This window comes from Aristolochia californica, unplaced genomic scaffold (assembly GCF_029961685.1).
Source record: "Aristolochia californica isolate CCGP_79_NKW_82.1479 unplaced genomic scaffold, dmAriCali1.0.hap1 SCAF_1, whole genome shotgun sequence".
NCBI lineage: Eukaryota > Viridiplantae > Streptophyta > Magnoliopsida > Piperales > Aristolochiaceae > Aristolochia > Aristolochia californica.
In genome coordinates, this window is record NW_027181770.1 from 807346 (window position 1) to 821139 (window position 13794).

Here is a 13794-nt window from a genome sequence, read left to right on the forward strand (position 1 = left end):
AGAAGACGAAGAAGAATCGGGAGGAGAGGTGATTGGTTACCATTGGTGTTTATCGATGAACTGGATTGGACTGAGAATGATTTTGAGGCAGCGGCAGGGAGGGGGGTATTTGAAGGGGTCCCATGGTGGGATCACAACTGGGTTTTAGGCGCATTTCAAAGAGACGACGAAACTCGTGATACGAGAGAGCTCTTAATCACGGGGAGCGAGAGGAGAAGGAGCTTCCTTAGAGAGGAGCTGAGCCTGAAAAAGTCTGATTTCACGAGAACTTCTGGTGGGAGTTATTACTAGTATCCGGTCTCCTCTCAGGAAGGAAAGCCCCGTTCAAGTTTCGAAATTCCGCGAATGTTTGTCTGTTGTTCCCCTTGGTTTGGCTTGCCTTCGCCTGCAAATAAAAGCCATGCACCACGGACTCCAGACTCCATTCAATGGCGGTCCTTGTTTACATTTACTACGGCTTTTATTCGAAAGCTCGCTTTCAGTCTCTCTCCTCAGCCATGGCTCCAGAGGGCCAGTGTGTGATGTGCAATTCAAAGTTCACCACACTGGTATCTGAAACTTCTGTCTGCATTGGAAGGTTAATTTTGGGTACAAGGTAAATATTTCAGTTGTCATTTTCTGAAGGAAGAATAACTCCTCTGTGCCTCCTCTAGAAGAAGATAGTACTTCCATGGCCGACGATAATGGGTTCCTTTTTACCAGCGATGACAACTTAGCATTATTAAAGGATTGAACTGACGACGAGTCTTTCCTTAACCTGAATTTTATTCATTTACTAAGGGTGTTTTACTAACCAGAGTGATTGGACAAATTTATGGGTAAATATAATGTCATTGACCTTGTCTGTATGGACCTGCAAATCTAACCCCGGCTTGCAACATCTCGTTTCATACACTTAGATTTCCTGATTTCAACTGATCTCAACCGTTGGCTCTGGACATTGCCAAACAAGAGCTCGGCCATCTGCGGATGGGTTTGAAACGTTTCCATCAACGGTGTGAATCCTAGACGAGTACCACTGCACACACCTACGTTTGCCCCGCAACGATCCTTTTCGATGCTCGAAAAAAGATAAAGCTCAGTGTCACCGACTGTCTGCGCTGCGGGGCCGTCCGCCTCCTTCGGCATCCGGCCAGTGTGTCTGTCCAGCAGGCCCAAAAAGCTCCTTTTACTTCCCCGCCAGAGCCACTAAAAGTTGCAACTCTAATGCCGTACTGTATCTCGCCTTCTCCGGCGGCGCAAACCCCAGTAAATTCTCTCTCCTTCACCCTTCACGTAAGTCTCTTCGATCCAGCGTGCAAAACGCTTCCGCATCGGAAAACCCACCGCTGAGTTCTCCTGACAGAGCCGATGTTATCGATGATCTGCAGAAAAGGGACCTCACGAGCGAGAATCTGAGTTCAGCCTGTTCTAATCCTAGTACCTCTCCTGTTAAAGCATATTGTGGTTTTTATCCGACGGCCGAGAGTTTTGCATTTGGGGAACTTGATTGGAATCATTGTCTGATCTTGGTTTCAAAGATTTAGGCATAAAACCGTTGGTTTGATTGGTGGTGCTACTGGTAGGATCGGCGTCCCCTCCGGGAAGAGCTTGGAGAGACCTGAACTAGATATTGAGACAGCAGTGAAGAACAGTGCTGGCATTGAGAGCATAGTCTGCAGAATCTTTAAAAGTAAAACACCAAAAAACTTGAATTTAGATACTGGGCGTGACAATGCTTCCACTTCGGAAGAGGACAATGTTGGACTTGGTAACGGAGATTCTTTTACTATTTAATAATTTTGCTTTGTGGAAGGAGTTTAAGCTACTGGAATTTCTACGAGAAGTGGGAAGGTACGCAAGAGTGGGGTGATGCTTTCCAAGGAATGCGTCAAAACACGGTTGGAATCTGAGCAAGGAACACTGAATTCACATATCAGCTATTACAGGGCTACGATTTTCTACATTTGTTCAAACACAGAGGGGTTAATGTTCAAATAGGAGGGAGCGATCAGTGGGGAAATATCACTGCGGGAACTGAATTAATTCGTAAAAAACTCCAGGCGGAGGGGGCTTATGGCTTGACTTTCCCTCTTCTACCGAAAAGTGATGGGACTAAGTTTGGCAAATCAGAAGGGGGATCTATATGGTTGTCTCCCTCAATGTTGTCCCCTAACAAGTTTTATCAATACTTCTTCCCAGTTCCAGATATTGACATCATAAGATTTTTGAGGATTCTTACATTTTTTGAGCTTAGAGGATATCGACAACCTGGAACAAGAATGAATCAACCTGGGTATGTGCCCAATTCAGTTCAAAAGAGACTTGCTGAAGAAGTGACCCGTTTTGTTCACGATGAAGAGGATCTGCGAGAAGCATTGAAGGCAAAGGAGGCTTTGAAAGCTTCTGGGCAAGCAGCACGCTTCATCCCCATTATTAACAGTTGAATAGATATTACTCACTTCTTTCATTTTTATAAGCAACCATTCATCACTTAAAATTACCTGGGCGGATCTGTTCGTAATTCCTGTGGCCAGATTCTCTTCCTGGTTTTAATGGTTGGCTTTCCTCTCTTGACCTTTTCCTGGCCGAACAGAGCCATTAATTTCAGCCGGACATGTAAGGTTGAGTCGGTGACGTCTCGTCTCCACCTTGATGCTTCTGAATACAGTACATGAAATCTAATAAAGCAGGCGGAGATACCAAGCTTCCAGGCAAAATCCAGCTCAATTATACGTCATCCAAGATCCAAATTATCCAATTCGAAACAGAACTACCAGACAACATTCGACTGCTGCATGTACCAGTGGATTCCAGAGAGAATGAAAGGAAATCACCTCCGTTTCATCGACTGCACAAGTGGTGTTCTCTCTTTTTCTTCAGAGTCATTCTGCAACTGGACAGGTGAGATTCGCATCTTACGTATCTCGTTTCCATCCATAATTAATTCTTTATAAATTCATTGGCTGAGCTCCATAGGACGCCATTGAAAGATATTATAGCTTGGCCGGCTTTGGGGGTTTTGCCTCTTCAACATTGGCGGCCTCTTGAATGTCTGGATCGACAAACCCCACGATAAGAATACAAGCGTTTGTCCTTTATCAACAATGACTCCCATACGTGGACACCGCCCGGTGCTTTTTCTTTTCTTTTTCTGGGCGACCTATAGGTCAAATCAAATGAACAAGGGAGACTTCAATTTTTGTGATTTTCTCTTTCCAGTGATCATCTCATCTTATCTGATAATTTATGGGTTTCAATGTTTGAAAGTGATATATAAATTGTAATTTAACATTATTAAATATAAAACAGGAGAAGAGAGAAAAGGATCGAATGAAGCAGGAGAGGATAGAAGAACAAAAAATCGAAAGTGAGGACTGAAATGAAACGTGGGAATAAGGCATCTTTTAATGGAAGATGAAAAGTGCTTTGGGAAAACGGGAACATCATGTCTGGAAAGCAATGAACGAGGACTCGCTTCTTCCGCGTTTTTTTGTTTTTGTGCTCATTTTACGTGATGAAGCCAATCAGAGAAGACGGCTTCCGAGAAGGTGGAACCTGGACTTATCTCCCGACAAGTAGTCTCAAATCGGTTCTAACCAAGATGACAATTCCGACCAAAATCACAGGCCAAACTCGTTACATACATATTTCAATCAATATTTTATTTATTTCATTTTAATAGACATAAACTTGACTTTTCCTTTAGATTTATTACTTGTTGTTAAAAATAAGTATAATATGGGTAATCTCCTTTATAAATTGTAGTTTGTACTTGGAAGTTGGAACACAAATCAGCAAGGCTTTCTCGTGATCTTGACTCCTAAGTCTTCCGAATTTCCGACATCAAAAGTTATTAGATTAGCAGAGAAAATCCAGGAGTCGGCCAAATAAAACTCCACTAACTAATCTTCGCCCCTCCTTACCCCTAGAAATCTCCCATTAGTCCCTGTAATTTAAATTTACTGGATTTTCGTTTTCATCTGTCCAATTTCCTGTCATCTTCTGCATGTTTCCCCAGTCTTCGTTCTTCTCATTCTTTTCCTTTTCCTTTAAAATGAGTTTTCTGTAATTGACTTTTTTTTTGCCGTTCATGTTTCGTCTCTTTAAGAGCTTATCAACAGTCGTTGGGTTCAATGCGTCCTATTGTGAGTAAACCGAAGCTTCAAATTTGATGGGTTTTGAAAGATTTTGATTTGCGAGGACACAGGGGGGGTGGTGGGAAATATGTTTGGGTGCAAGTGTTTCTATTGGGGTAGAGGATACGATGCTGTGGCTCCGGAGGCGGAGCCCTTTTCTTTACCTTCCCCTATTCCTCGGTGGCCGGAAGGTAGTAATCAAAAGATATTTGTTTTATTTGTTTTTATTTTTTTGTTTCTTTTTTTCATTAGCTGATGAGAGTACTGGATTTTACCGGTTATAATTGTCAGTCGGGGGGGTTTGTAATCGTATTACTTCTGTTTTATGTCGAGGTTGTTCTTGTTCTTCCCCTTTTATGATTTGATGGCTTATTGGCGTTTCTTGATTTTGAGATGTCTTGAGTTTTTTGTTTTTTGGGTTAGATTTTCTTTTGCTGTTGGCGCGTGATTCTTCTTCTTTTGTCCTTTCCTTCTTCTCTATCTGTACGATTTTTCCCTTTCTTCCTTTTGTGTTCTTGTAAATTTTCTAAGAAATGAATGCTCTGGTATGAGAACTGTTATCCCTCTTTTTCTTTTGTTTTTTTACTACAGCATAGGCACGAATTTTGATCAGAGCGCTTGGTGTTGTTTCTCATATTCCAACGAGCTGCAACAGGCTAGTTTATGTTGATTTTTCCGATTGTCATATTATTTGCTTTTCAACGCACCATACTTGTTGCAACTTTCATAATAGAAATTTCATGTATGGATCGGTTGCAGAAAAAAAGTGGATGTTCATGGGGTGATTTAATCGTTTTCAGGTGGCCCGCTATAGTTATCATTCATATCTTACTTATCAAGTGATTGACTTGTAAGAGTGCGGGGGAACAAATGTTGCATTTTGCTGAATATATTGCTTCGTTTGCTGGCAATTAGCCTGCTTCTCTCTCATTAGACGGACCAATCCTCCAAGCCTGAAGGGTTCTGTGGTTTAGCTTTCTCTGTTTATTTTACATTCTTTCTCTTCCCTTTTGGGGATTCGAGTATGGATCCATGTTTGGGCATATAGTGACAAGATCCATGGTTGAACTTGCAGCGTTTATACCCAGCAGGAGATTGTTCTTTTATTATTCTTCTATGTTGTGTTTTTGTATTATTCAAGCGAAAGAATAAGATCATTACTTTGTTGTGGAGATTGTTTTGATATTCTAAAATGGTTCTGGTCCCATGAATGCCTCTATAAGTCACAGCTAATTAGCTTTCATAGCTCCCAGCTGTTTTAATGGAGTTACTTTAAGTTTAGTGCCTGTAATGTCTTATAACAAGTACCCTCATACTGCAGTTCTGTAATTTGCTCAGGTGGAGGCTTTGCTACTGGAAGAATTTGCATAGGAGAGATAGAGGTTATCCAAATCACTGAGCTGGAGCACGTTTGGAGCTGTAACTCCTTGAAGCATAAAAAAGATGGTACTTCATTCTATAAGCCTTTGGGAACGCCCGATGAGTTTTTCAGCCTAGGTTACTACTGTCAATCAAACAACCAGCCATTGCATGGGTTTGTTCTTGTGGCTAGAGATAACCATACTGCAGGAAACTCACCAGCACTTAAAGAACCAGTTGACTATAAACTTATTTGCTGTACAGATAACTGGGCGGATGATAACCATGATGGATGTGGTTATTTTTGGTTACCTGATGCACCTGAAGGCTATATAGCCATGGGTTGTGTGGTTACTAACAATCCCAATAAGCCTCTTCTTGGAGAAGTGAGATGTGTCCGGTCTGATCTAACTACAACATGTGAGACATATGATCTGATGCTTAACATGGATTCTATGCTGCCAAAGCTCCCGTTTAGAATCTGGAGCCTAAGACCCTGTGATCGAGGGATGTGGGGCAAAGGCTTATCCGTGGGAACATTTTTATGCTGTAATGATTGGAGTGAAGGAGATGAATTCAGTATAGCTTGCTTGAAAAACCTTGACCAGAGTCTCCATGCGATGCCAAATTTGGAGCAGATCCATGCCCTCATCCAGCACTATGGGCCAACAGTTTTCTTCCACCCTGATGAGATTTATTTACCCTCATCTGTATCATGGTTCTTCAAGAATGGAGCCTTGTTATACCGAAAGGGTGTTGCTACTGGTGAGGCTATTGATGGAAAGGGCTCTATCCTGCCTAGTGGTGGTCATAATGATGGAGAGTATTGGATAGACTTGCCTGTAGATGACCCTGAAGACTTTGTTAAACATGGAAACATAGAAAGTGCCGAACTCTATTGTCATGTGAAGCCAGCTCTTGGTGGAACCTTCACTGATATTGCAATGTGGATCTTTTGCCCCTTCAATGGGCCTGCGACCCTCAAGGTTGGCATGGCAAATTTTTCATTCAGCAAGATCGGACAACATGTAGGTGACTGGGAGCACTTCACGCTTCGAGTGAGCAATTTCACTGGGGAGCTCTGGAGCATATATTTCTCACAGCATAGTGGTGGGGAATGGGTAGATGCTTGTGATTTGGAGTATATTGTAGGCAACAAAGCAATTGTTTATTCTTCGAAAAATGGTCATGCAAGTTTCCCACACCCTGGTGATTACCTCCAAGGATCACAAAAGCTGGGAATAGGCATAAGGAACGATGCTGCCAGGAGCAACTTGTCAGTAGATTCAAGCACCATGTATCAGATTATTGCAGCAGAGTACTTGGGTAATGGAAAGGTAGAAGAACCCTGCTGGCTGCAGTATATGAGGGAGTGGGGTCCAACAATTGTCTACAATTCAAGATGGGAACTAGAGAAGATTATCAGTTTCTTACCCGTCATATTAAGATTCTCTGTGGAGAACCTCTTTGATCGGTTCCCTGTGGAGCTTTATGGAGAGGAAGGACCTACGGGTCCCAAGGAAAAGAATAATTGGGAGGGAGATGAAAGAGCGTAGGCCGTACGTTTGTAAATCTGTTGTTCATTAACAGTTCCCCCACATTCTATTCGAGGACCAGATGAAGTGGTCATATGTTGAGAAAGCCACCGATGAAGGTAGTGTGTACGTATAATTTAGATTCAGCAAGATCAAGGAAGGATGCAAATGGGGTTGAATAGGTGTCAGCTTGTAGTTTACCATAGAAAAAGAGAAGAAGGAAAAGATATGAACGAATGGATTTTGAAGCAGAGAGTCTCTGCTGTTTGCACTGGAAGAGAGATTGAATCTCCTCGAATGGCCTGAAAGGCTACTGGGTGAGTATTTTATGTCCTACTGCTGTCAGACCTTCCTTTATTCGTTCCAGCTGGGGGTACTACAGTATTTATATGTAATTTCTAAGGAAGGAGATGAAATACATTTTGTTGCAGGAGGATTAAAAGATTGTCAGTTTGGAGTTTGAAGAACCGAGTTCTATCACTAGGCCAAGGGGCTGCGACTGGCAGCTGGTCTCTGTTTTTATGACCAGATGTGAATGCGAACTGCTGGAAATTTAGAATTGGCTGTGAGAGGGGGGACGGAAAAGGTGGAAGGGCCAAGAAGAGAATAGGAAAAGCGAGAAGGCGAACCATTGCAAGATTTTGAGGTTCACCTCCTTACATTGGTGGTCTCGTATTATTAAGACTCAACAATCCAAATTATAGCCTCTTATTTAAGAGATTTTATATATATATATTATATATATTTTGTTTTGACAAATCTCAACCCGTTGTAAGGAACTCAAATATTCTGTCTATGGAATATTCAACGTAGAGATCATATCAGAAACTGCTATCCTTTTAAACCTAACTCATTCAAGCCAACTCTTTCTTTAATCCATTCAAACCACGGTTTATATTCGGTAGGTTTTTAGTCCGTCCTGTCCCTGATCGACATGGTGAAACCAAAAATCCGAATCCAATGTTTTCAGGTTAGATTCCCTGTAATCCGAATCCAAAAATCGACCCCTTACCCACTCCTGACAGTTATTGTAGAGCTTTGTATGGTATTTTTAGAAATAGGAAAAACCGATATTCAGTGCCACGCCCGGCAATTGGCTCAACGTCGCGTTGTGGTCTTTGTAGTAACAGTGATTCAGTGAATCTTAGGAACTTACCGCCGGAGCAAGATGTCCAATAGAATTCCCTCGTCTCCGGTGCATCTCTCATGCGCACAGTGCACGATGGCAGCTCCGCAGAAACTGGCTTGTCATCGCGCTTCAAGATCGTGAAACGGAATTACTCCCTACAAAATGTTACTGCGGTTGTCAAGTGCGCTCTTCGCTTCGCATAGTCGCCAGTCCCTCGTACATAATAGCAGGAGCCAGAGTAGAAGAGTGGCCATGAGCACCAAGGCAAAGCTGAGAGGAGTGGTCTTCGACATGGATGGGACCCTGACCGTTCCCGTCATTGATTTCACTGCAATGTACAAAGCAGTGCTTGGAGAAGAAGAATACAAAGCCATACGAGCCAAAAACCCTACTGGGATTGATATATTGCATCATATCGAGACGTGGAGCGCCTCCAATCAGCAGAAGGCTTACGAGATTATTACTGAATTTGAGCGGCAAGGGATGGACCGCCTCCAAATCATGCCAGGTGGGTGGCTGCTTGCTTTGGCTCCCTCAATTACATGGGAAAATTGTCTTGGTACTTATTGCTTGCTAATTTCTGAAAGATTTGGATGTGTACCTTCCGCATGTTTGAAGATCGATTTTTCAGATTTTTTTCCAAGTAGAGATGCATTTTCTTCTCAACTTCTTTAACACCTTGTGTGTGTTCTTGGAGTGTAGCATTCTTTATTTTATTTTTTTAGCTATGAGGTTTTCACTTTGAATGGTTGTGGATTCGGACCCTATGTATGAGGTAAGTTGCTATTTATTGAACTGGAATCCATGAAAAGCTCTACTTGCTCTTATTCTGAAACCCACTTCATTAAAGGCATGTTTGGAACCCACAGAAAAGAAAAGAAAAGAAGAGGGAAAGTTATTTTCTGTTGTTTTGCAGCAGAATCATTAGAGAAAAAAAAAACAAAAGAAAGAAAATCACTTTTTCTCTTAGTTAATAAATTTGGGGAGAAAGCAAAAAGAATGGAAACTTGAGAGAAAATCTTAATCATAGAAAATATAAATATTGCTAATTTTCTTTTGGTTTTTCATTTTTCACTTGTATCCAAACAATAGAAACCATATTTCTCTTCCATTTTCTCTCTCATTTTTCATGGGCATCCAAACAAGAGAAAAGAAACCTCTTTTTTTTCTCATGTTTTCTCTTTCTCTTTCTTTCTCTCCGCTGTCTTTGTTCCAAACACAGCCTAAGTCCATTGAAACCGGTGGTTTTTATCTTTACAATTATGGTTCCAATGCATTACTTCAGCCAAGATATTTTTCACTTTTCATTAATCTTGGAGAAGTGTTTAGAGACTGTTATAATTCTGCTATGGCGTTATGCTGACTTCTTTACATGTTTCCTTTCTAATTTCATTCGCTTGCGCCAATTCTGTAGGGGTACAGGGTACCACATAAATATGTTTTTTTTTTTTTTTAAATGGCGAGAATGGGGTAGCACATAAACTGACAGACCCGGATATGTTCTGAGTACACAAGGTGTAAATGGCTTCTTCATCTACCAAATGTATAGGCTGGATGTATGAACACCTTTTAGTTATAGATGTAACGTTTGTTCAGTCTAAATGCTTCTGCACCCACCCTTAGGTAGTTGCATGACACTTTTTTATCTTTTTTTATGATAACTTTGATGTCCTTATAGTCAAAATTTATATACTCTAAAATTGTTTCCCATCATTTTGTTGTTAAATAAAATGAATATAAGATGTCTCAGTAATTTGCCCTGGAGGAGATTGAGATGCCAATTTTCATGATTCAGTTTCTACTTTCTAGATTTATTTGAATATCATGTACCAAGATTCAATCTCCTTATATATGTTTATGTTTTGAATTTCAATTATGAAACATTTTTTAATTGTAAAGTGCAATAGATGGCTTATTTAACATTTTAGTATGCTAGATTACTTGTTGGGAAGCTGAGATTATGTATCTCTAGATGTTAACTTGCACAGAGACAACAACCCACACAGCCCCTCAGAAAGCAGCTTAGTTATTTGTGTTCTTTGCTAGTTTTGGCCCAGTAGAAAGCAGAGTAGTTATTTTTGTTCTTTTTCAGCTTTACTGTCTAAAAAAGGCAAAACCTGTAACGTTTTGATGCAAGCATATGTATGCTACAGGTGCTGCTGAGCTGTGTGGATTTCTTGATTCCAGAAACATAAGGTAATGACTGTCTTCTTCTTACTCATATTCTGTTGATTCTATGAGAAGTATATTAAATTTAACTGTCAATTTTACTTTTATAAACATTGCATCTAATAGTCTTGCTTGCTTTGTACATTTTACAAAGGTTTGTTAGCTAGCAATTTGAATTTCATAGGTTTACATCTTTGCTCTTCTGTTAATTGCAACTGCATAAAGAGTTAGACATAACTTCTCTTAAAGATTTCAATCTGCACTTTCTTTCAAAAGTATTTAAATTTCATTGCTAGGGTTCTAACCTATGTCTCTTGGACACGAGCAGTGTATCCTAACATAATACATTGATGGATCTGATTATGTTTACGTACTGAGAGCCAAAGTTAATAGCTATCTCTGCCTCCCGCTTTTGCAGAAGGGGTCTAATCACTCGCAATGTTAAAGCTGCTGTTGACTTGTTTCATCAACGATTTGGGGTAAGGTTTTTCTTTTGCCCGAAAATTTAGCTTGCATGTGATCTGTAGATATTAATATATTCCTGGATATCTATCTACAGCACGACATCACAATCCACTGTTCTTGAAGTTCCTTGAGGTTATCTTTTCTTCTTGTACCGGTTATATTATATCCCTTATAGTCAAAGGGCAACGAAAGAAAAGACATGGAATTTAAGGACAAATTGTTTTTTACACTTACAGAAAAGGAAGTAAAAGTGTGTATTTTTTTTGTTCACTCAATTGTGACGATCATAAGTCCAATATTGTTCTTGGCTGTAAGTGTTCCATGGAATATGATGAATTCCTTTTTGACTGCCAAATGGTTCCATGAGAAGCATCCTCAATGGCAACGAGATCTCAACCATCCAGAAGTCAATTTTAGAGTAAGTGAATGATTGTCTGTGGCCCCATGGGATGGAATAGACCATTCCAGTTTCCCCCATTTCTGATGAAACTAAGTACCTGCTCTCTCCTTGCTAATCCTGTAGATATGCATGGAGTCTTTTTTCGGATACCCTCAACCTATAATGTGCTTTTGAATCTCAAAGTAGATGCCATGTTTGATTAGATCTGATCATTATGCTATTTCAAATATTCTGCAAAAAGTTAGGATCCTCCCCCCCCCCCCCCCCCCCCCCCCCACCCACCCAAAAAAACAAAAAAAGTAAAAAAAAATTAGAGCACAACAAACCTATTGGAATCTTGAGACTTCAGTATTTCTATTGAAGAATAAAAGTGAGAGAGAAGAAAAATTATAAGAAAACTAAATGAAAAATTCCTTTTTACTTTTTTAGGAAAAAAAACTATTCTACCTCTGTATTTCCTAACTTCTACAGAAATTGAAGATAATGAAGAGAGAGGAGACATGTGAACTCCTACTCATGCGTACTACAACTTGCTGGAGCAAGGTCTGTCTCATTTTTTCCACTGAAGGTTGCCGATTAGTCTCCTTTACTACACTTTTGACAGTCAACTGAAATACATATGTTGGCTCCTTTACTAACAGCAGGAGCCACTGCCTGATTGTTGCCACATAAGACACAGAGGCCCATCAACATCCAACAAAATTAAGTACCACATCGATTCACATATGGCATGGTTCATATCTCTAGATTCACCTTTGGTATCAGATTTAGCAACTTCACTGTATTACTTTCCTAGGACACTAAATTCCCCCCTGCAGATGTGCAATGATGTCAGCTGGTATCCCTCAATAACATTGCTCAGACTAGAAGAAAATCATGAACTTGAATCCGTTGTTAGTTTTTAAAATTCACGGAAAGGAGGAGAGAATGAAGTTATTAAAAAGTTATATGTAACTAATTCCCTCACTTTCTACAATGCACAAAAGCAACAACCCTGTTAACTCAAAAAAGTTAAACTAAAATAAGCTTCCTTCCTATTCCCTACAAAAAAGGTAGTGTCTCTTGGGGGAACCCCTTATATATTAAAATAAAATGCTTGGATTGGGCATCATTTTACTGATATAAGCTTCTAAGACTCTGAACTATTCTTCTAACACTGTTGCTGTTCGTATTCTTTGTACTACTCATTCCATAAGGAGCCTTCTTAGTGGAATCCTCTTTCTTTGTACTACTCACGGTTGACAGTTTCTTCTTGCTTCTTCTGCTATTGTAGTTGGAATTTACCCCAGCTCTCAGCCGGGAGTTTCGCCCTTATAAACCGGATCCAACTCCTTTGCTTCATATCTGTTCAACTTGGGATGTTCTACCCAATGAAGTGATAATGATTGGTGATAGCCTCAAAGATGATGTGAGTGCATTTGATTTCTCAAACCCTTCTCTAAATTATATCTTTGTATTGTTGTCAATGGTTCTGTATTCTTTTTAGTACTTTAAGATTCGCATTTATGACTGAAACTTGACACTACCTGCCTGTTTTCATCATGGATGTCGGCTAAAATTCTGTCATTCCAGCCAATCCTAGTCACATGATCAGAGTGAAGTTTGACATGAAAAATTGTTCATGGATTGCATTGTTCAATAACGAGAATTTTGTTTTAGGCAGTCGGATTGAATCTTAAGTAGTGTCATTTGTATTTGATTTGCTCTGAGTACAGAGATCTTTAATTTCGTAACTGATTTTTAGTTTTTGTCATTGCTCATGCTACTTATTGTGTATCCAAAGTTTGTTTTCTTCAGTGGTACATCCTCATGTTTTGATGGCCATTACATGACAGGTGGCTTGTGGGAAACGAGCAGGAGCATTTACATGCTTGCTTGATGAAACAGGAAGGTATAATTCCTCTGATTTTCTTGCTGCTGATTTGCAACCAGATTACAAGGTATCATCACTGGTTGAAGTGAATGCACTACTGGAAGAGAATTTTGAGCTTACTCCACTACATACCCACTCCTAAAGGATTTGAATAAATTTTGTATATGTTGTGTAGTTCATAAAATACTAAATTTGCACAAAACTAACTCTCATTGTATCAGATTTATCCAATTGAAAGGCACTAAAATAGTAGCCAGGTGAAAGATAAGTGTCTAGTTTCTTAGTGGTAGCAAAAGACCACCAGGAAGGAAAGAAAAACAAACATCTGAATATGGATGTGTGTCTTCCATGGGTAGGGTTCTGGGGAAATAATAATCTTGCTCTTAAACAGGGAAAATCAATTCGAAGAAACTGGATCTTCTGCAGCAGCTTTAATGAAACATCTTCTATAGCACATTAATCAGCAGGTTTGTTAACGATTATAAGCATATATCCTCTCGAAACTGTGACCAGTGGACTCGAACTTGTATCAAAGATAAGCACCACTGAGTGGATGTGAATAATGAACTGAGTCCAGTGGTTGGAAGCAAACTTGAAGAAGTAGCTTTGAAAATTTTAATTTGACATAAAGAGGCTGTATTTTGTCAACTTGATCTCCGTTTCTCCATTAGCTTCTCCTGTTTTTGCTATTGGCTTTTACATACAACAGCATCATTGAGACAACTAGCTCCCCCACCATCGCTTCT

At 40.0% G+C, this 13794-nt stretch overlaps 2 protein-coding genes and 1 pseudogene across 2 annotated transcripts; all 3 read left to right on the forward strand.

Annotated features, from left to right (window-relative positions):
* Positions 1 to 428: 428 nt before the first annotated feature.
* On the forward strand, positions 429 to 2426 carry LOC137960269 (tyrosine--tRNA ligase, chloroplastic/mitochondrial-like; annotated as a pseudogene).
* Positions 2427 to 3870: 1444 nt separating this feature from the next.
* Positions 3871 to 7771, forward strand: LOC137955004 (hypothetical protein At1g04090-like). The gene is made up of 2 exons (XM_068801892.1): positions 3871 to 4309; positions 5457 to 7771. Exons 1-2 carry the CDS (start codon positions 4207 to 4209, stop codon positions 7031 to 7033), a joined length of 1680 nt encoding a protein of 559 aa, XP_068657993.1. The 5' UTR covers positions 3871 to 4206; the 3' UTR covers positions 7034 to 7771.
* A 262-nt stretch (positions 7772 to 8033) lies between these two features.
* On the forward strand, positions 8034 to 13311 carry LOC137955010 (haloacid dehalogenase-like hydrolase domain-containing protein At2g33255). The gene is made up of 5 exons (XM_068801896.1): positions 8034 to 8649; positions 10295 to 10337; positions 10729 to 10789; positions 12449 to 12583; positions 13011 to 13311. The coding sequence occupies exons 1-5, from the start codon at positions 8304 to 8306 to the stop codon at positions 13188 to 13190; spliced, it is 765 nt and encodes a 254-aa protein (XP_068657997.1). The 5' UTR covers positions 8034 to 8303; the 3' UTR covers positions 13191 to 13311.
* Positions 13312 to 13794: the final 483 nt, after the last annotated feature.